This window comes from Hippichthys cyanospilos, chromosome 4, assembly GCF_059441005.1.
Source record: "Hippichthys cyanospilos isolate Australia breed blue-spotted pipefish chromosome 4, RoL_Hcya_1.0, whole genome shotgun sequence".
NCBI lineage: Eukaryota > Metazoa > Chordata > Actinopteri > Syngnathiformes > Syngnathidae > Hippichthys > Hippichthys cyanospilos.
The window spans coordinates 5347028-5369759 of NC_142372.1; the positions used below are offsets into that span (position 1 = coordinate 5347028).

General features: G+C 40.3%; 2 protein-coding genes across 4 annotated transcripts in view; both read left to right on the forward strand.

Annotated features, from left to right (window-relative positions):
* Positions 1–11782, forward strand: part of LOC148424371 (aminopeptidase N-like) — a 15741-nt gene extending 3959 nt beyond the window's left edge. For 2 of the 3 annotated variants that reach the window (XM_088412344.1, XM_088412345.1), the window contains 20 exons: positions 1–576; positions 643–785; positions 1760–1899; positions 2359–2485; positions 3889–4043; positions 4582–4695; positions 4899–5042; positions 5972–6037; positions 6107–6172; positions 6243–6418; positions 6643–6719; positions 6800–6933; positions 7182–7237; positions 7375–7522; positions 8464–8555; positions 8707–8817; positions 8884–9051; positions 9760–9900; positions 10174–10255; positions 10376–11782. The exon at positions 1–576 is cut by the window's left edge and continues 85 nt beyond it. In XM_088412344.1, coding sequence (XP_088268470.1) covers positions 1–576; positions 643–785; positions 1760–1899; positions 2359–2485; positions 3889–4043; positions 4582–4695; positions 4899–5042; positions 5972–6037; positions 6107–6172; positions 6243–6418; positions 6643–6719; positions 6800–6933; positions 7182–7237; positions 7375–7522; positions 8464–8555; positions 8707–8817; positions 8884–9051; positions 9760–9900; positions 10174–10255; positions 10376–10528 — 2869 coding nt within the window. In that variant the 3' untranslated portion in view covers positions 10529–11782. Of the gene's footprint in view, positions 577–642; positions 786–1759; positions 1900–2358; positions 2486–3888; positions 4044–4581; positions 4696–4898; positions 5043–5971; positions 6038–6106; positions 6173–6242; positions 6419–6642; positions 6720–6799; positions 6934–7181; positions 7238–7374; positions 7523–8463; positions 8556–8678; positions 8818–8883; positions 9052–9759; positions 9901–10173; positions 10256–10375 lie in introns of those variants that run through there. The other variant, XM_088412346.1, reaches the window with a different exon arrangement.
* Positions 11783–13666: 1884 nt separating this feature from the next.
* Positions 13667–22459, forward strand: LOC148424372 (aminopeptidase Ey-like). Its single transcript, XM_088412347.1, has 20 exons — positions 13667–14271; positions 16210–16352; positions 16435–16574; positions 17013–17139; positions 17800–17954; positions 18062–18175; positions 18236–18379; positions 18448–18513; positions 18596–18661; positions 19359–19531; positions 19716–19792; positions 19940–20073; positions 20141–20196; positions 20255–20402; positions 20482–20573; positions 20654–20761; positions 21413–21580; positions 21648–21788; positions 22016–22097; positions 22164–22459. The coding sequence occupies exons 1-20, from the start codon at positions 13667–13669 to the stop codon at positions 22320–22322; spliced, it is 2898 nt and encodes a 965-aa protein (XP_088268473.1). The 3' UTR covers positions 22323–22459.
* Positions 22460–22732: the final 273 nt, after the last annotated feature.

Here is a 22732-nt window from a genome sequence, read left to right on the forward strand (position 1 = left end):
TAAGAACGTGGGACTTGGACTACTGGTGCTTGCTGCGATGGCTCTGGTGACCATTATAGCTCTGTCTATCGCCTACGACAAGGAGAGGAGCAGGAATCGAAGCAGACCCGGAGACCAAGCGGCGATCAGCAGCGACACCCCCGATCCCACCCCAGTAGTCTCCAAGGACCCGTGGTACCGGTACAGACTTCCTTCCGCGCTGATCCCCACCTCGTACAATGTGACGTTGTGGCCCCGGCTGAAGGCCAACGCAGACGAACTCTTCATCTTCACCGGACGCTCGGATGTGGTCTTCACCTGCCTCCAGGCCACGGACCTGGTCCTCATCCACGCCAGCAAGCTCAACTTCACTACATTCAATGGGCACCACGCTTCGCTGAGGGACTTGTCCGGAGCCTGGACGCCAGCCATCCGCAAGTCTTGGATGGTGGCTGAGACAGAGTACCTAGTTTTGGAGCTTGATGGAAGCCTCACGGAAGGGGCCTCCTACATCTTGCACAGCGAGTTCCAGGGAGAACTGGCAGACAGCCTGGAAGGATTCTACAGAAGCGAATACTTGGAGGATGGCGTGAAGAAGTAAGTTTTTGCAGCATTGGGTGATTTCTCCAGCAATATCTGGATTGAGGTTCTTTACTTTTTCAGAGTGGTTGCCACTTCACAGATGCAAGCCACGTATGCCCGCAAAGCTTTCCCGTGCTTTGATGAACCCGCCATGAAAGCCGTCTTCAATGTCACTCTCATCCACGACCGGGACAAAGTGGCTCTGTCCAATGCCCGAGAATTAGGTTGGATTTTTTTTTTTTAAGCTTTTTACATTTTTTTTTTTTTTTTTGGTTTTGTTCTTAGGTTGGAAAGTTGCTATTTAAAAATAGCAAAAATAGCCTGAATACCAACTATGTTTGTGCTTGTAGATCACAGAACTAAAAGGTTCCTCCTCTAGTCACGAAAGGAACCTTTTAGTGTTCGCTAGATCCAAGCACGAGTTTCCCTGTGCATTTGTGCTGTGCCGTTCTATCTGATTTGTCAAACTTTGTAACGACATTTGTAGCGGTATCTCGAGGCATGTTATATTTAGCAACTCCAGAAAGCAGATGATCTGTTTCATTCTGACTTGTCTACCAGAAAACTGCGTCTCTAATGACAATGTGCATCCAGATAAAACTTCACACAAAAAATATTTACAATATTTAACAATATAACACAATTTTGAAATAATTTACTTCTTTTTCCAGTAAATTTGCCCTTAATTTGAAAAGAAAAATGCACTGTTCCTGTCATGGTATTAAAACGTGTTAAATTAGATTCAACGATACTATCAGAAACTCTGTTAAAGTATCACATACCTCCTGAAGTAACTTCTTTAAGTAATTTACTTGAAGTTACTCAGCAAGTCGGGCTGGGCAATAAATCACATTTAAATTCGACTGAAATGTGAAATTTAACTGTTTTAAAATTCGCCAAATCATGAAATAGATGATTTGCAAAAGTGGCAGAATGCAGGCTGAGTGGTTTGCGTATCAACTAAACTTATTTCGTGCCAGCCATTTTCCCAATAGCTTAAAACATGTTTGAGAGGCCCATTATTTTTACCTTTTTTGGTTCCAATCACATATGCTCATCTCTACAGACCTTTCCTTAAAAATTATTGGACTGGGGTCTTACTCTGGAAGTTAAGTGAAATAACAGTTTTCTCGGTCCTTCAAAAAGGCACTATGAGTGGAAATTGACGAGCAGCAAAATTGTCCAACTGTCCCCACAGACGTCAGCGATGTGGTCATGGATGGAGAGGCAGTCCGAGTTACGACGTTCGAGCCCACGGCCAAGATGTCCACTTATCTGCTGGCATTTCTTGTTAGTGACTTCACCTACATTGAGTCCAACCAACCAAATGCCGTACAGGTAAAAAAAGCACTTGGACCGAGGAGAAAGAAATACATGCATGCCGTTTGATCCATTCAGGAAGAAGACATGTTAATTGCAGTACCTGCACTACGAAACAGGTGGCGGTAATGCTCCTCAAACAGTTTGGCACTGCGCAGCGAACAAAAAACACAAACAAAATGGTTGTTATGTAGATTTCAGTAGACTGAAATCACCTGTTACTTGCACTAATGTCAGCTAAAAAAAAAAAAAAAAAAGGAATTATGCTTTTTGTACTTTTTGTTTTTTTCTTTTATAAACTCTAAATAGTTGGGTCCCAAACTTCTTAGTTGTTTCATACAAAATACCCCAATCTTTTAACTTGTCTTGCCTAAAACAACCCATTTCAGAAAGTTGAGTAACATCGACCCAAATATTGGTTTTAACATCCATTATTTTTTAACCCAGCTGTTCATAGAGTGTACCGAATTCATGCAGGTGCGGGTGTGGGCTCGGAGAAAGGCCATCGAGGAAGGACATGGCGACTACGCTCTCAACATCACAGGGAAAATTCTTCAGTTTTACGAGCGCTACTATAACGCACCCTACCCTCTCCCCAAGTCGGGTAGGTAAACAAAAATAAACACATTTCACATGCACTTTGTAGCTTTAACTTGAAAATTTAGCTTCCTACCCACAAAGATGGTTCAAATTTTTGACTTGATTTGAACGCAGATGTGAATCAGTCCTAGATTATAGTTCTGTTTTGAGCGATTTATGAATGCAAGTCAATTTTTTATAAAGTGCAATCCTATTCCTGTGTGGGGCAGTTATCACTATTGGTAGTGATGGAACTGAATATTAATTCAGTGAGCTACTAAACACATTGATTGTAAGTGAAAAATAATTGAGTTATCAAATTAATCATTGACAAAACAATAACTTTTTACTGCTAAAAAAGGCAATACAAAATGGAGCTATGCATAAGATAATGTTAAGTTAATGTTGAAACTGGTTTTAAATCACTAATTCATATTTTTGTCTCAATATTTTTCACAGCATTTTTTTTTTAACAGATCAATCTACAATAAATGCATGTTGGGTTTATTGCTTTCACTAAAATGGATGAAAATCATAATTGTCCAGAATGACTGAAGATTTTTTTTTTTTGTCCACATCACCCTGCCCTACTTTCTACTTTCAACCAGAGTGCTTTGAAATTCCTCGCGGGGTATTTTGAGCAAGGAGGGCAAGCATCTGTCAGGTGTTAAACTTCACGCCCTGAAATACCGTAATACACACAAGACATCCCACCACTTGTAATTCTTTCAGATTGGGAACTTGACATGTTGACCATTCCATTTCAGTGAATTAAAAAAACAAAAGGACAGCCTTGTAATATATAATTTGGTAAAGGTTGGGACAGTGCACTCACCCAAGCACATATGAAGAAATGTAGAATCTTCTTTGTACTGTATTACGTTATCTGCAATAGAATTTGTGCTTTACCGCCATCTTGTGGCGAGTCTGATTATTTTGATCCTCTCGAATCTCAATTAACGAGAGTTCGATGTATTCGTCTAGTTGTGGGGAAAAAAAACAGATATGATACAGTTTTCAATAGCATCACCGACTTTGCTTCGTTCGGCGGTTTATATAATTTGCATGCAGCAAAACAGCTAAGCGTTGCCTCACCAAATTAGCTAGGAAATCTGGACTCCACTCATTGACCCAGTCTGCAAAACTCCGAGCCTGGCTGTGTTTTTATTCAGTATTTCTTTTGAGAAGAGGTTAACCCCGAACTTTTCTTTACAATAATGCAACCCAACTACGACATTGTGACCAATACAATTGAGTGATTTCTAGACCAGTAACATAATTTGCACATTTAGTTTAGATCTGAATAAAGGCCTGTGTGATGCCTTCAGGACTGGAGTAATCCATTTTGATCAGAGCCCAGATTGCATTGTTCTGAATGGGCTGCAGATGTTTGAAATTTGTAATAATAATGTCTGAATGTCTTTCTAGATCAGGTGGCATTGCCTGACTTTCACGCAGGTGCCATGGAGAACTGGGGCATGATCACCTACAGAGAGACGGCTTTACTTTACGACCCGGACAAATCCTCGACGGGAAACAAACAACGAGTGGCTACCGTCATCGCACACGAGCTGGCGCACATGGTAGGCCATCTCATAATGGTTCTCAATTTTGGTGCTTTGGACCCACGGAGTAGAAAAAAGAAGAAGAAGAAGAACCAAAGGGGGTCCGCAAATCAATTACTGTTTCCTATCTTAGCTTTGGGCTAGTTTAGGCCAGGCAATATGACCAAAGAGTAAAATTTGGATTTTTCTTCAATAATTTTGAACAATAATGTTTTTAATGAAAAAAAGAATCCTTTGCAAAATATTGAGACTAGATAAATAATGGTTTTAAATTATCTTAATGTAAACTTAAAACTCATAGTTTGTGCATAATTTGCTTAAAGGGATAGGGTTAGGGTTTTGCAAAATCTCAATTTCACGTTATAGTTAATGTTCAAATCTTTGATTTATAAAATGATGAATTAATCCAAATTACTTAAATCTATTGTCCAGCCCTCGGCTAGTTATAAGCTTTGTTTTTTTTTTAAACATGCCATTTTTTCAAAATTTAAGAAACCCTCTCTTTTTTTTGTCAATAAAGGAGATAAAGGCTTTGCTTGTATGTTTTTTTATTTAGTGGTTCGGCAACCTGGTGACCATGCGCTGGTGGAACGACTTGTGGCTCAATGAGGGGTTCGCTTCCTACGTGGAGTATCTGGGAGCCGACTACGCCGAGCCAACATGGAACATTGTAAGAGAAATCACACTTTTTACAGTGGGCTGGATATCGATGTTACACTCTCCACACACACACACACACTCATCGTGAAGAAAATTTCTGTTACTGAAACTTTGTCTTGATGAATGTTAATCCATGTTAGATAAAAGGATTCAAGTTTGGAAATGTAAATGTATCAATCTGAGCTACAGTAAATTCTGTCAATTCTCTCACAGAAAGACCAGATCGTTCTTGACGACGTCCTAGCAGTGTTCAACGTAGACGCCCTCGCTTCCTCTCACCCGCTTTCTCGGCGAGAAGATGAAGTGAACACTCCCGCTCAAATCAGCGGGGTGTTCAACAGAATTTCCTACGGCAAGGTGGGCACTCAAAAGTGATGGGAAGAAATCTGTGCTTTATAGTCAGGGTTTTTTTTTGTGGGATCTTAACTCTTAACGGAGAAGCATGTTTAAAAAAAAAAAAAGTACAAAGAGGCAATGTAGAGCAATGAAATGATGTACACATATAAAAAGCCAACATAAAGATGGAAAAAAAATTCAAACAGTAAAACACTAAAACAGGATTAGAGTTTTAAGCTGACTCATACAGAAAACAGGTTTTAAGACTAGCTTTAAAAACTGACAATGAGTTGTGCACCGGGAGCTGATTTCACAATTTAACAGCAAAGGAAAAAGCTTTTGTATGTGTGTGTGTGTGTGTGTTTAAAAAATAATGAAATAGCCTGAGAACTTTAAGATATGCTCAAACATCTCACTTTGGACTAATTTCTCCTTTGTAATTAAAAAATTCCTGTTAAGATAATATGCCCTGAAAGTATATATATAGCTTTCAGACAATTGTTGTTATAATCACCTATGGATTTTTATTTTAATCATGATTACCGATAATCATTTAATTAAAAAGGCTTTTTCCCTCCTCGAACATTTCGCCCACCAAGTTTGAAGTGCACCTCTTATGTGTTCATTTGATTTAAAATTTAAATTTAATGTGCACCGCCTTCAATGTAACATACATAATTGATATGCATTAATACATTATTAATGTAATTGACATTATAATAGTTTCAATATTAATAATTTATTAATAATTAATTTAAAAAGGCACTGCAATTATTTAGCCATTTTGGGTTGTAAAAAGTTAATATTTTGTTCTGTTTTTGGCCAAATTTAGCATTTTGGGGGAAACTATATGCACACACACAAACACACACACACACACTAATACATATATATATTCACCCTAACTCCATCCCAGCACCTTATTTCCCAAAAACTGGTGTTACTTTCAGGGTGCGGCAGTCCTCAGAATGCTGTCCGGTTTTCTGGGTGAAACTGTGTTTGCGAAAGGACTCAGTGTGAGTATCACATATAAAATGGTAAACCCATCCCAATAAAATTGCTATTGATACTGCATTCTCTCTTAGTCTTACCTCAACTCTTTCGCCTTCGACTGTACCGTATACACAGACTTGTGGGATCACCTCCAAAAGGTTAGTAGGACCACCTTGAGCCTCTCGCAATTTCCTTCACCATTTCATTCGACTTTAATTTCATTTTCAGGCGGTGGAGGACACTCCGGGCTTGCATATCCCACACACGGTTCACGATATCATGAACCGCTGGACTCTTCAGATGGGCTTTCCGGTAGTGAGCATCAACACCAAGAGTGGACTCATTACCCAGAAGCACTTCCTGCTGGATCCAGAGTCTGTGGTGGACAGGCCCTCGGAGTTCGAGTAGGGTTATACTCTGACCACAAACTTTACACCATGACCATAAAGCAATTGCGAATATAAAACAACATGTACAGAATACTCAAGATTTCGTGTATGGTCTAGTCATTATACAGTTAAATTCAAATTCTTTAGTGCATTGTATTTTTGTAGGTGAGCTCAGGTGAGGGAAAAAAAAGTGAAGGTTGAGAAAGTTTGAAAAATTGTTGTGTTTTCCCGCTCCACAGTTACACTTGGTTTGTGCCCATTAAATGGATGAAGAATGGTGTTGAGCAGCCACAGTACTGGCTTCTCCATGAAACAGGTACCTCGAAGTTCTAGTTCCTGCACCCTTATTTTATTTATCTATTTTTTAAATTCCTGTCCCACACTAATTTTCTCTAGACACCCACCCTCAAATGAGAGCCAAGGGGCTCAACTGGGTGCTGGCCAATACCAACGTGTCGGGCTACTTCAGGGTCAACTACGACACGGACAACTGGAATCGTCTGATTTCAGTCCTGGAAGCAAACCACCTGGTGAGTCTGCAGAGTTATACTCCGCAATCTGGGAGTCTGCCTTCGTTCCCTTTTGATCAAAATGCAATCATTCTTCCCTTTGCGGAAATTCCAACGAAAAATACGATACAGACTAAAAATGTTCGCTACTCTTTACATTATGACGTTGCGGAACTTTGTTGTCCTACATTGTTCTTCTTACCATGATGTGGTCAACATTGCTTTTTTTTTTTTTTTTTAATTTTGTCTTTGGGTCATATTTCTTGCAGACAATTCCCATCTCCAACCGAGCTCAGCTCATTGACGACGCTTTCAACTTGGCGCGGTAACAACAGCAACAGCAATTAACTACATTTTCGTTTTTATTATTTGATTATATTATCACGATATAATACAGTGTAAAAAGAATCATATATAAACATGTTTTTAGTGGAATGGCAATGAGTTGCTCCTATATTTTAGAGCCAAAATGGTAAACATCACACTGGCCCTGAGGACCACCAAGTACTTGTCCAAAGAGACGGAATACATCCCGTGGCAGTCGGCAGTGGGAAACCTCTACTTCTTCTACCTCATGTTTGAACGCAGCGAAGTCTACGGACCTTTACAGGTTGAAAAAAAGAAACACATTTGATTGCAGTTCTTTTGGTAGGGTGGACCTATGCCCCCTTTACGTACAAAAAGTGTAAAAATGCAATTATAGCAAAAATAACTATGATGTATTAATTTATAAAATTGAAATAGGAATATTTGTTCTGTCATAATTAGAGTATTGTGGCTTTTGAAGGCTTTTGCATTATGGGAGTCCAAGCTAAGCCAATCATTGAAGTCGTTAAAAGGCTTGCAAATGTCATAAGTTGGCTGCTAGCCCCACCCGGTGGTTTTGGGGTGTCAACACAAAAATTTCGATTACGCTCTGTTAGTAAGTTGCCGTTGACAGGATTGATGAAAACAATCGTGGGAAATTCTGGATAAAAACATTTGTTTTGAAGGTGTCCAAAATTGACAATATTTCCAATTTTGAATGGTACTAAATGAACCCGACAAGGGCTAGAAACAGAAACACCAGCAATGGCAGTGAGCACATTGCAGATGGTATGTGGAAAAATTATTCATTAATTCGACAAACCAAAAGCAGAACAACTGTCATGTCAAAGTTCTAGTGGAGACAGATTTTACTCCACTGGCAGAACTCCAAAGGCTGGATCATAGTGAATGCAGTGAACAGTTTAGCGCTGTTGAGTTCTCAGCCAAGATGGCATTTAGCATTAGCTATGAGGTAAACGTCCTTATTTTACGTCTTAAGAATAGTTTGTCAATTGCCCTCAGTTTGCTTTTCAATTAGCATGTTGTGTCATTTGAAGCAATATTGCTACAAAGGACAACAAGAATTACTTGCATGCTAACGTTATCGTATTGTTAATAGCTGTACGTTAGCTGTGGACACACTGTTCCAAAGTCTCCATTGTGCTGCAACAGCCCTCAACAAAAATCGTGTCCTTGCTTTACATCGTGATGGACTGAATGAAGTCAATGTTCTCTTTAATGCAGGCATACACCAGAAAGATCGTCCAACCTCTTTTTGAGCACTTCACCAAGATTACGCGCAACTGGACGACAGAACCTGAAAGAATCACCGACCAGTAAGCGAAAGCACAAAATGATTTATTCCTTAGGTTTAAAAACTGTTTTGGTTTTAAACCTTAAAAGGTTTGAAGCCTGTTTTGGTATTTATGTATGCTAACATAAGTATGTTCATCTGCCAGCTAACCTCCATTCAAACTGTACCGTCAGGTACAATCAATTGAACGCGGTTGGAATGGCGTGCGGAGTGGGCGTGCCGGCCTGCACTGAGCTCATCAAAAATTGGTTTAAACGCTGGATGGACCATCCCGAACACAACCCGTAAGGTTTTTAAAAATAGACTCGACATCATGTTCATTTTCAAATAGCATCCTGTTTATGGGGCAGGATCCATCCCAACCTGAAAAGCACGGTGTACTGTATTGCCCTGCGCCTGGGCGGTGTGGACGAATGGGACTTTGTCTGGAGGATGTTCAAGAATGCCACGCTGGCATCTGAGGCATCCAGGCTCAGGTCGGCCTTGGCCTGCACCAAGGTGCCCTGGCTGCTCAGCAGGTAAAGAATAAATGGATGGATGGCTGGATGGCACCTAGCTAGGTGATAGGTACAGTACCGGATAGACAGCTATTGAGGTAAATAGCTAGACAGCAAGTTAGCTTGATAGGTAGCTAGTATACAGCGAGATAGCTAGGTTGATCTGTATGTATATAAATAGTGAGCTCACTAGCTTTTTAGGTACATAGACAGTTAGCTATATAGGTAGATATAGAGGCAGCTAGCTTGGTTTGTAGATTGACAGCCGGCTAGCTTGAAAAGTAGATAGACAGCAGAGATCTGAAATCCAGGTCCAGAAAGTAAAAATCCTGCCACAGTTTGGCTTTACCCACGGGTGCTTCTCATCATATTGCACTTAAATGAGCTTGTTAACTTACCTGTTAAGTGAAAGCACATGTGGCCAAAGCCAAACTGTGGCAGGGTTTTTACGTTCTGTAAATGATTTTCCCATCTCTGATAGACAGCTAACTAGCTAGCTAGTTTAATTAGTGATTACATATCCAGCTAGCTTGAAAAGTAGATAGACAACTACAGTATTTAGCTTGCTTAATAGGAAGGTGGTCAACTAGCTTCTTAGCTTGTTAGGTTGATGAACAGCTAGCTAGATAGGTAATAAGCTGCATGTACGGACAGACGGATGGACAGAGCTGCCATGACTGACTATTATTGACTGCTAATATTTATTTCAATACTATTTTGTGTCATCAGGTATCTAGAATACACTTTGGACCCAACTAAGATCCGCAAGCAGGACGCCATGTCCACCATTGTAAGTGTGGCCCACAATGTAGTGGGTATGCCTCTGGCCTGGGACTTTGTCAGAGGACGTTGGAAAGAGCTTTTTGAAAAGTGAGTGCATGCCTTTATTATACTTGGCTTAAAAAAAATAAAAATTAAAAATGATTTTCGGAAAAGGTTGAGAGTTGATAAAATGTATTTGTGTCTTATTCTTCTTTTAATTTGTATTCTAATAGAGAATGATGGCAGTTACAAGAAGTTAGTTTTGTGTTTTCCACACATCTTTTTTTACACTTGTATGACATAAAAAAATTAATGTATTTAAGTTTGTTTTCCGTGTTATAGTAGCAAAGGTCTTATTTTTTGGTTCCTTTGTGTTTTTAGCTATGGCAAAGGATCGTTTGGCTTCTCCTCGCTCATCAGGGGAATCACTAAGCGCTTCTCCACAGAGTTTGAACTGAAAGAGGTATTGCTTGTACTTGTGACTAGAGGGCAGTGTTTTGTCCAAATGAAACTCCTCATCGGACTTCAACTGTTCATTTGCTCACCTAGCCTATTTTTTCCCCATTGTACTTCTTCTCTGCAGCTGCAGAGATTCAAAGATGACAACGCTGAGGTTGGTTTTGGCTCTGGCACTCTGGCCCTGGAGCAGGCCATGGAGCAGACTTCAGCACAGATCAAATGGGTTACGGAGAACAAAGGCCCAATTCTGGACTGGTTCTCTCGGGAGTCCATGTGAAAAGGAAGGAATAACTTCTCTCTTTTTTTATTCGATAATCATCAGGATGGCTAATTTCTGCACCATGTTGTTATAGCGTGTGCGCTTAAAATGGTGGCTTTCAAGGCGATTAGAACAGCTGATGGTGCAAAAATCCATAATGATGCCTTTGATACAAGTGTATCAAAAAGCTTCCTTAGTCTTGATGCTATTGTGCATCCTAAAAGGCTCTTTTTTTCCCTGTGGAAAAGCAGGAATATTACCAAGTAATCCCACTCAACTTGTATTTTTTTGTTAAATGTTTTATTGGAATAACGTTACATAAAATGACAGTATTGCAACGTTACATTGTAGCCTACACAAATATAGAACAGGCAGTATAACAAAAACAGCACAAGCATCATCTTTTATTGTGACACCAATAACACATTTATGTTGGTTAAATAAAATTCCTGGAAAAGTCAAAGACTTAGCGTTAATCAGCTCATTATTTTGAGATGTGAAATTCCCCAGCTTTCTTGAATGCACTATTTCTTTTATGGACTCCAATGATGTGGAGGGGTCTTAATGCTGTGATGCATCAGCCAGTCATAGGCTTTTCTAATGATTTGTAATTTTTCAAAGCAAATACTGCACGTGTCTACCACCAAATGACTGCAAACTAAAACTTACAACCAAAGATATGGAAGCTGATAAGAGCTGAATGATAATACATGTGAAGGATTTATCTAAGTTCATCTACCTGTTAGCCACCAAACTCTTTTTCTAATGAGCTAATTGGTCACAAGAAAACAAAAATATTGTATGCCAATATATTAGGTAGTTGGTTTTATTGAGTTTGAGGTCCCCTTTAATAAACAAAGTTCTAGGTTTGTCCACCACTTCCAATTGTCGTCTGAAAATGCATACATTAGCCTCGTCTACTGTCATTGAAAACTTTATTTGTTTTTAATATCTCCAAAAAGCTAGTCTAAAAAGGTCTGTGACAAAAACACTTATTCAGTCACCAAAACTGGGACTAGTTGAAAACTAGATTTTTACATATGTGTCGTTTGTTTCAACTGAATTTGATGTTTACAAAAAGATGATTTTGTGGTTTTCAAAATAAGATTTTTTCACGTACTCAATGGTATTTGTAATTTCATGGAAAAATCTTGATTTCTCTGTTGTACGAAAATGCATACCAATGTACAAAAACATGCACTGTGCAGAAGATTAAACTTGTTCCATTATTTACGAATACACCTTTAGCTTTTTTGACAAATATATTAAATCATATCTTCATGAAACACCAATTTGGGTGCTTTGAAAATTCCATTTTCTCTTGTCAAAGCAAAAATATGTTAGCCTTGAAGTTAAATCTTATTTATATTTGCATATTTATGTGCTGTACTGTGGTTAAATGGAAAAGTCTAAAATGTCTGATTTAGATTTGTTTTTCTATTTAGTTTTTGGTCACAGTAATTGTTAAGCGGTTGAAGATATCTTCTTCATACTGTACACTTCATATCAGCATTGCACCATTTCTACACTGATGTCACGTACCCGTGTCATGTTTTCCCGAAATCTTTTTTGGATGCACCCGCTTTCTGGTTCTTCAATTTTTAAAACGCCAACTTCAAGGTTTTCCCCTTGTTTTAGAAGCAGTGTTCACCCGAACTCATCACTTTAATTTTTTTCTTTTCTTTTAAAGATTATTACAGTTTCATGTGTTTGTTAAGTGTGTGTACGTGTGTTGTACGTGTGTGTTAGGGGGGAGTTTCTGTGACTAAATGTGATGATAAACACACCTCCTTCCCGGTTGCTCAGTGTAAGATGAGCTGTTCCATTAATTACACATCAATGGTGTACGCACATATTAATTTTGCGACGCAAATGCTGACATACAGATTTAGCATGCAACCACAATCGAAGTGGCTAAAGACTAGCATGAACGTAGAGATGAGAATATTGCTAATCCGCACAGCTCAACTCAATTTAAAATTTTCTAACATTTGTGTTAGAAAAACAAGGGTAAATTAAGATAAATAAACAGTATATACATATTAAGGTTATTTAAAAATGTAAATATCATATATATATATATATATATATATATATATATATATATATATATATATATAATATATATATATATATATATATATATATATATATATATATATATATATATATAATGGCTGTTAAATTTAAAACAAACTTTTGAGATAAATTAACATTTTATGAAGCATTTAAAAAAGTGAAGTCAGTTAACACAATTGTATTTACTGCCTGTGGAAACTAAACTTGGGCAGCTTGGGAGGTTTTCGCACATCCTCGTTGCAGTGCGGACTAAGCAGTTTCGATTCTGGCTCCCACCTTCCTTTATGGAGGTTGCATGGTCTCAACATACTGTAGTGCTGTGAACTAAATAATCACAAAAGTTCCCATAATTAATCGTAATTAATTACATTTTCAACCACTTTATCTTCAACGCCTTTAACATTGTGTGTAAAACCTGGGATTTAATGTGAAATCATCAAATTAAAAATAGTTCATTTCAGAGATTGTTTTAATCTTTCGTTGATCTTTTACAATGATTCATTTCCTGTGAAAAACAACAGTTGAACAAGACTCCCAAATGTGACTCATTACTACAGGAGTTTTCTTATAATCTCCCCAGAAATAATTCTCAAAACTTCAAAGGGTAAATACTTAATAAAATTTGAATGATCTCCGAAGGAAAGGTTGTAACCTAATATATGTGTGTGTGTGTGTGTGTGTGTGTGTGTGTGTGTGTGTGTGTGTGAGTGATATATATATTTTAAAAGGACTATTTAAGTGTCACACTGCCACGCTATATGTATTTGAGTTCCTGTAGGTGTGACTAGGTCGCACTGTGACTAGGGCTAAACGTGTCCTCTCAAGTCCAAACCACTGAAACATTTCCATTGCCCACAAGTGTCCCAGAGGCAGCCAGCCCAAATGCAGGGTTTGCTAGGAGCTCGGGCCGAGGCGGATTTCAACTCAGGTTCTTGAACACGGGACACTGGCTCAAAGATCAAGACAAGATTGCTTATCTTGGTAGCCTTTTACACCTTCTTCAAACCCCGCCTAGCCTGCAGCCACAAAAACTTGGGACTCAGAACGTGAGGAACATTCAAGACGGACGCAGACAACATGAGAGGAGTTTTCCTCAGCAAAGGAGCGGTGGTGGCGCTGTCGCTGGTCGGACTCGCCGCTTGTGCCACCATCATCGCCCTCTCGGTTGTCTACGCTCAAGAGAAGGCCAAGAATGAAGTAGGAACCACAACAGAGACCATCACTACCTCGACCAGCTCTCCGACCACCTCTACTACCGCCTCCCCAAAGGAACCATGGCATCGTTACAGGCTCCCCCATTCCCTCGCCCCCATTTTCTACAATATCACCCTTTGGCCCCGGCTAGATCCCCGAGAGGACGGCGTGTACTTCTTCACCGGCCGTTCCTCAGTAGTCTTCACCTGTGTGGAGGACACGGACCTGATTCTTATCCATGCCAACAAGCTCAACCTGAGCACATGGGATGGTGGACACCTGGTCCAGTTGAGGGGCCTCAATGGGGTGGAAGCACCCACCTTGAGCAGGACTTGGTTGGAGATCCCCACCCAGTATTTGGTGGTCCAGCTGGGGAGCAGGCTGAAAGCGGGAAGCACGTATGAGATGCTCACCGACTTTGTGGGCGAGTTGGCTGACGACCTGGGAGGATTCTACAGGAGCGAATATGTGCAAGACGGGGATAAAAAGTAATTCTTTTTATTGTTTTATTACCAGTTCAACTTAGACTTTGTTGATGGATTGGAAAAGGGAATTTTAGGACTCTATTTCGGTTGGGCGACTCGGTGCACGGCCTCACAGTTAAGAGACCGGAGTTCAAATCCAGCTGGCTTGGGCCTTCCTGTGGAGTTTGCATGTTCTCCCCCGGCCCGCGTGGGTTCTCTCCAGGCACTCCTGCTTTGTCCCACACTTCAAAAACATGCATGGCAGGTGTATTGGACATTCTAAATTGTTCTGAGGCCTGATTGGGTGAGTGAATGGGTGTTTGTCTCTGTGTCAGCTGGGATAGGCACCAGCAAGCCTGTGACCAGCAAGCCTGCGACCTTTGTGAGGATAAGTGGCTATAAAAAAAATACATGGATGGATAAATTATTTATGTCGTTAGCAAATCCACTTTTTAGGATGTCTAAGAGATCTTTAAGAGCTAAAACAATAAATTACTTTGTGTACTCAACTCTTTCAATACCAAAAGCATATTTTTAAGTGTTTTAACAATTCAGACATTCAATCTCAAGTACTTTAATGCATTTCTTTAATTTCTGTCAAGTGTTTGGCTAAATGATTTGTATTTAAATAAACTAAAATAATTGATTACTTATGCACTTAAGTGTTTAATCCATTATTTTAGGTAATTAAGTACTAAACTAAATGACAACTTAAAAGTATTTGACAATTAAAGTATGCAACTACTGGAAGTACTAAAATAAGCAATTACAGTAAGTACTAAAGTCCCCTAATTGTTCCCCAAATCTAATCTGGATTGCTGGTATCTGATCTAATGTGTTGTACTTTTTTGGACATGGACATTATTTTCTAAATGTTTGTCTCATATCTATTTCAATTCTGGCCATGTATGTTCAGTAGGCACGTTTTATTGCCTTAATTAGACAAGGTCACCACGTGAGAAAATGCTTCTTATCTGTGAGGAACTCTCAAGGGCCAGGCTATTTTGAAAATGTCAAACTTATTATGTCTCTTATTATAACTTATTATACAGTATAAAATGGACCCAAACACTAAGCCTTACCCACAGGTCCTAGATAATTGAACTAACCCTGCAGATGTTTTCCCCAGCCCCAGGATAGCTTCTCCGGGAAGACGCACCTGTGTGTAAGACGCACCCTCAATGTTGGGGTCAAATTTCGGTATTTTCTATGTTAGCGTTTATAAGACTCACCAACACCTTGGCGACGATTTCAAAACTATGGCAAAACAGAATAAATCTCATCTTCCTTAACACTTCATATTTTCGTGTTCATATTCGTAAGTTATATATTTGTTGCGCGTTAAGTGTGTTTCAGATTTTTCCACATTGTGAACCCCTCACCAGTGTGACATTGAATATAGCATAACTTGAGCATAACAATTGTTCTTCTTTTTCCTCACGAGTCAGCTTGAGTTAATTTTGCCATTAATACCCGAAATTGTGCAGCATCCGTGTTTCACCAAGTTTGTGACTGTGTGTAAATGCCAAAAGACCGCCATTAAAAAACTGGTCAAATGGAATACCTTTCTGTGTTCTATAACCTGTGCTCACAGCTTGGTGATGTTAATTGAATCAGCTGGAGACATCACAACCTTTACGTGATCCTCTCGGTTTGAGTAATATTCCTGTGTGTCAATAACATCCTGGGGGCCATAGAAAACCTTCTTGCTGAGCTGAGGTATCAGCAAATCTAATATAATGCTTTTTAATGCATTGGCAGGATTAGTACATTGTCAAATTGAGAGCAAGTTCATTGGAACATGAAACAACCTATTGCTAAATTGTCTTACAGTGTCTCCAAAAAGCCGGTTCTTGTCTACAAGTATACATTTCCATTGTGAAAAAGCTTGAGAAGCGTTCCCGAGACGGTCTAATTCTAACACCTGAACCAAAGGCCACAATTTCTGTGTACGTATATCAGGGTTCTGGCCACCACTCAGATGCAGCCGACAGACGCCCGCAAAGCCTTCCCATGCTTTGACGAACCCGCCATGAAAGCCGTCTTCCACGTGACGCTCATCCACCCCCGGAACACGGTGGCCCTGTCCAACGCCATCAACCACGGCAAGTCCCTTTACCGCTTCCCTGCCAATGACGCGTTTTAATTATTGTCATTATAGTTAATGTGCGAACATCCTGCACGCAGAGCCCGTCAACGTCACGGTGGATGGGCAGAATGTCCTGAAGACCAGCTTTGAAGCCACGAAGCGGATGTCAACCTACTTGCTGGCCTTCGTGGTGTGTGAGTTTGGATTCATCAGGAACAAACCGGATGCAGATGTTCTGGTAAATATCTACATTAAGGGGATTCCAAATCACGAAGCTGTTATTATTTTTGCAAATTCAGGTCGAATTTTCATTTGGAGCACTTCTAGGTGCTTGGACTTCCTACTTTTAGACTATGTTGACAATTTGCCTTTGAGGAGAGCATAATCTCTTGAGTTGGCAATGCCAAGTGAGTCAGGGCCTGGTGGGCCAGTCTGAGGTTTTTGCTGGTGGGTCGCACACTGCAATCATTGTGGACACTGTGAAACATACTGGACTACTCACTAATTATTGCATACGACATATTAATTAGCAACAGGGGGTGGCGGTGAGGGGACGTCGCGCCTCCTGCCGAGCTGTTGACATCATCGGTGCTTTATGGATACAGCTGCTGGATTTAAAGCGCAATTAATGCAACTGTCTTATTATTAATATTATTTGAATTCTTTTGTTTTGCAGGTCAGGATCTGGGCCCGCAAGAAGGCCCTCCAAGAGGGCCAGGGAGACTATGCCCTCGAGAAGACTGGACCCATCCTGGCTTTCTTTGAAGGCTACTATAACTCCTCCTACCCACTTAGCAAGTCTGGTACATTGGTTTTACAGTATTTGATCTTACCGTATTTTGGTTAGTTTCTCATGCTATATACATACGTGTATATACGCGTATATGTATACGTGTGTGTGTATATATGTAAAGTAGTGCTGTCAGACGATTAATTACAAAATGTTTGCAAAAGATTAATCGCAATCACATTTACAACACTTAATTTTAATACAGCTAGATGTTTAGTTGAGTAGTTCCCCCCCCCAATTTCTTCAAAAATTTCTAATGAGATGTTTAGTTGAGTAGTCCCCTCCCACCCCCCAATTTCTTCAAAAATTTCTAATGAGCCGTCAAGCAACTTTTAAAGCAAAACCATGTCGACGTTCAGCTTTGTCGTTGTGCTGGCGTCTCTTTTCTCAGTTTCACAGTTTAGCTGCCACAAAAAGTAAATAGATCTGTATTACCTGAGTTCATTTTTTTTAACTTTTCAAAAAAAAAAAAAGACATGACTGAATCTTCAAAGTTAACGCTTTAACTCTGACATTCCTAATCGAAATGAAGCATCAACGTTTTGAAATCAATTCTGAGAGTCCTCTTCTTGGTTCCACTCAATTCCCGATTCTCAATGTGTACATCAAATACTATGTAGATGTATTACACCAATGGCACATAGTTACTCTTAATTTGTCTCTTCTTTTTAAGACCAAATCGCTCTACCTGACTTTAGCGCGGGGGCCATGGAGAACTGGGGTCTGATCACATACAGAGAGAGTGCCCTATTGTACAACCCAGCCGTGTCTTCTAATGAGGACAAGGAGTGGGTGGCCACCGTCATCGCTCACGAGCTTGCACACATGGTATAATGAGATACGCACACTGACCGCATCCAATATTATGATTCATGACAATTATAATACAGCATTAGGATACGTTGGTATGCTAAATCTTTTGTTTTCGTCGTCAGTGGTTCGGTAACTTGGTGACCACGCGCTGGTGGAATGACTTGTGGCTCAACGAAGGATTCGCCACTTATGTCTCCTACCTTGGAGCCGATTATGCAGAGCCACTCTGGAATATAGTGAGTTCCGATTTTACTTCATTTAAGGGTGCTATCTGTTATTAATTCATTAATTTTCAGAAAGATGTGATGGTGCTGAACGACCTCATGAGTGTGATGAAAGTGGACGCGTTGGCCTCGTCGCACCCGCTGTCGTCCAAGGAGGAGGACGTGATGACGCCGGCTGACATCAGTGCGCTCTTTGACACCATCACGTACAGCAAGGTGAGTCTTCCTCCTCAACGGCTGTATGTGGACCTTGCAAAGTGCTATTTTGTTTTTACCTCCTGCAGGGAGCGGCGGTGCTCAGGATGCTGTCGGAGTTCATCACAGAGTCGGCCTTCTCCAAAGGTCTCCATGTGAGTGGAGATGATAATGGTATTTGTGTTAATTAGCATGTAGCACGCTAAATGCTATCATTTTGTTTTGATGTGCGTGCAGACGTATTTGGAGGAGTTCAAATATGATAACACCGTCTACAATGACCTCTGGGGCCATTTACAAATGGTAAGAATTAAAGCATCTTGTAATGATAGGAAATAAGAGATAAGATACACTTGTTTAATTATTACACTTGCAAGACACTTAACAATATTACAAAATCTATACCGTAAATAAACAGCTGAAGATTTCATGTCAACAGTTTGACCCTTATTGTGTTTGTGTATTGTTTTTCTTTTGTTTATAATACTGCATGTCTTTATTATTATTATTTATTTCATTTTTTTCAATCGTTAATTATTTTATTAATTATATTCATTTTTACATAATTATTTTCATTTATACATTTTCAAATGTATTTTTTGTAGATTTTAGTTTATTATACTGTTTGGGTTTTCATTTGTTTTTAGATTCATTTCTTGTGTGTTGCTTTTTGTTTGTTTTTCATTTTTTGTTTGTTTTTCATTTATTATCGATTTTATCAAGTTTTATCGATTTTGTTTTATCGGTTTGTCATACTGTGTGTTTTGGGGGTTGTTTTACTATATATCCTTTAAGGCAGTTACACTCCTCGTTGCAAATTTATTATACTTTTCTCAGGCCAGCATTAACATCTTCTCACATTTCTCTTTAAACACTCTCATGATACATGTGTGCTCAGTATATACATATATATGTAAATTCCTACTGTGTGCATGTGTCCAGCAGTATATGCCTGAACAGAATTAAATCATGGAAACCAAATCCTTTTCGTTGATCCCAGGCAGTGGATGCGGCCGGCCTGATGCTTCCTCACTCTGTAGAGGTCATCATGAACCGCTGGATCCTCCAGATGGGTTTTCCGGTGGTCACTGTGGATACCGGAACCGGCACCATCTCTCAAAAGCACTTCCTGCTCAACCCGAAGTCACCTGTAGACAGAAAGTCCCAGTTCAAGTCAGTTTGAAAGTTTTTTTCGTAGCGGTGGTAAGGGTTCAAGTGCTGTAACTGTCAATTTTGAGCTACTTCCATATCATTTTAAAGGGAATGATCCACTTTCTACCACCTTATCCAGAGTCAGGGTGTACAGTATATACTGTACATAAATCATAATGTTGCGCATCATTTTGTCCCCCTCCAGCTATGAGTGGTATGTCCCTATCACATGGACAAAGAGCGGCGGAGATGCTAAGCAGTACTGGCTACTTGACAAGGAAGGTATGAATTCAATTCCCATTTATGATCATGATAAACCGGACAATTAAAAAACAAACAAAGCACCGGGTCTCTGGTATATATTCCTTCCACTTTGTATCGGAATGGCGAAATTGGACACATGATGCTAGTATGTGTGTGTTGAGCCAGAAAGCAACCCCGACATGGCTCTGGGTCCCCGCGAGTGGCTCCTGGCCAATATTAACATGACAGGCTACTACAGGGTCAACTACGACCCCCAAAACTGGGAGCGTCTTCTTGCCAAGCTCGACTCCAAGCACCAGGTAAGCGAAACCATCCCCGGACTTCCCCAAATCTCGTTTGGGACTTCAACCCCTTGGCGTCTTTCAGGAAATTCCGCTCATCAACAGAGCGCAGATCATTGACGACGCTTTCAATCTGGCCAGGTACCCTCGATTATCTTTTGAGTTGTGCAGGTTGAAAAGAGACTTTTTCTATTGTTAGGGCAGAGATGGTGAGCAGCACTCTGGCTCTGAGGACCACTAAGTTCCTCCAGAAGGAAATGGAGTACATCCCCTGGCAGACGGCCATCAACAACCTGCACTACTTCTACCTCATGTTTGACCGCACTGAAGTCTATGGGCCCATGCAGGTAGCTAGCTTTGACTATACCCAACTCAACTAGAAAAACAGGAAGGATTTGAAGGTTCTCTGCATCTTCATGCTTTGAGGCTTACATGAAAAAACAAGGCACGCCCTTGTTCAACTACTTCCAAGATCTGACTGCAAACTGGACCAAGATCCCCGATAAGCACACCGACCAGTAAGCAGGCGTACCTAATGAAGTGGCCTGCTAGTGTGGCATCATTCATGGTGTCTGTGTGCGCGTATGTCCTTGTGAAGGTACAACATGGTGAACGCCATCGCCAACGCCTGCAGCACCGGCGTAGAGGGCTGCAGGGAGCTCACCTCCGGATGGTTTTCGGACTGGATGAAAAATTCCAGCAACATGTAAGTTTACCTTGAGAAGCTGCATGTAGTTATTTAGCTCTTCTATGTCAAAGGGCACGAACAGAGATAGTTCGGCTCTCAAAACACATTTTCCTTTGCAACATTAAGTTCCAAATAAGTTTGAAAATATTTACAAGTACGTTCAAACGTATTTATAAGTATGTTTGAACATATTTTCAAACACCATATGAGCCGCAGGTTGTAACATCAGATACATATGCAGAAAGATGGCAGATGGAGGTTTTTTAAAAATGTTTGTTTTTATGTAAAACTTTTTTTTTTCTTCGAACTGCCTGCAACATCGTGCCGTCAACACTGGCTGAACATGCGTGCACGTTTAGAAAAAAGAGCAGCACCAAAATATATTCAACATATCACTCACACACTCTGACTGTTAGAATACTGTGCCAGCACAACAGTAAGATGCCTTAACTAGTAAAGAGTGCCCCCTTGTGGTGAGTGAAATAGGAGTTCAAACTCAAAAGCAATACAGTACTTCAATAGCGACTTCTTCTGTCTTCCTTTGTTTACAAGGAGATTGCCCTCTGGTGACTATTAAAAAAAAAATTGCAGATGAGCCGCACTAGACTATAAAAGCCACACTTGAAAACATGCAGGAAATCTCCTTAATTTCTTTGCATTCCTGTCCAGGATCAGTCCCAACCTGAGGAGCACGGTGTACTGTAGCGCCATCGCAGCAGGGGGCGTGGAGGAGTGGGACTTTGCGTGGGCCATGTACAAGAACGCCACCATCGCCTCGGAGGCCGACAAGCTCATGTACGCTCTGGCGTGCGCCAAAGAACCCTGGCTGCTCAACAGGTTAGCAACTGACTTTCGCTGTCTACGGCCGTTATTGCCGGTGCTTAGTTCTCCGGCTGTGTGTCAGGTACCTGCAGTATACTCTGGACCCGGAGAAGATCCGCAAGCAAGACGCCGGCTACGTCATTTGGTACATCTCCGACAGCCCGGTCGGACAGCCGCTGGCTTGGGACTTTGTCAGGAGCAACTGGGACTACTTATACAACGAGTACGTGAGTCCACATTTTACCAGGAGGAAAGTGTGTACATTATCATCTTAAGCTTATCAATATAAACTTAGCAAGAAAGTATAGTTAGTGAGGAATTATCTTCAATAAAAATCAAACTGAAAAAGCACTGACTAATGTATCAATTTATAACAAGGATGAAGCAGAAATAAGATTCAATAATTCAAATGTACATGCATAAAAAATATTTTTTTTTTCGGTGGCACAGGTTCTGCGCTCAGTCGTTGGGCTTTTGCAGCCTGGTTGCCGACGTCACCACAAGATTTTCCACCCAGTTTGAGTACCAACAGGTACGTTTTTTGTTTTCCAAAAAAAAACACAATCCGCCATCTTGAGCCATCATGTGCACTTGGCAGCTCCTTGACTTCAAAAAGCAGCACGAGGGGCAGCTGGGAGCGTCCGGCACATACATGGACCAGGCCTTGGAGAGGACCCGGGCCAACATCAAGTGGGTGTCCTTGAACAAAAAACAAGTGCTCCACTGGTTCACCACTGAAGCCTCGGCCTCTCACTAAAGCTTTCTTGCTGGCCACTTCATTAGGTACACCCGCACCACAGCCAATACATGATACTGACACAATTACGATTGTGATGATGTCATTAGGTCTACTCAATGAATTGAATATGTGATGCAAAGAATGTTTATTTGTAGAATCTCTTTTTTTGTCATGAGCTGACGATAAAAATTCAGGAGTTACTTGCTTCTTTTAAATGGGCATTCTCTACGCATTGTGGCACAATGTAGCTCAAGCCAAGTATCGATATAATCGATACAAAAGTTGGTATCGTATTATACTCATACCAAAAGGTTGGTAATTATCCTCTGCATTGATTGATTGATGTATTTATTATTCTTATTTTTCTACGTTTGTCGTGGGTTCATCATTTTTTTTGCTGGCGCGCCAGCTATAGCTTCAAACTTTCA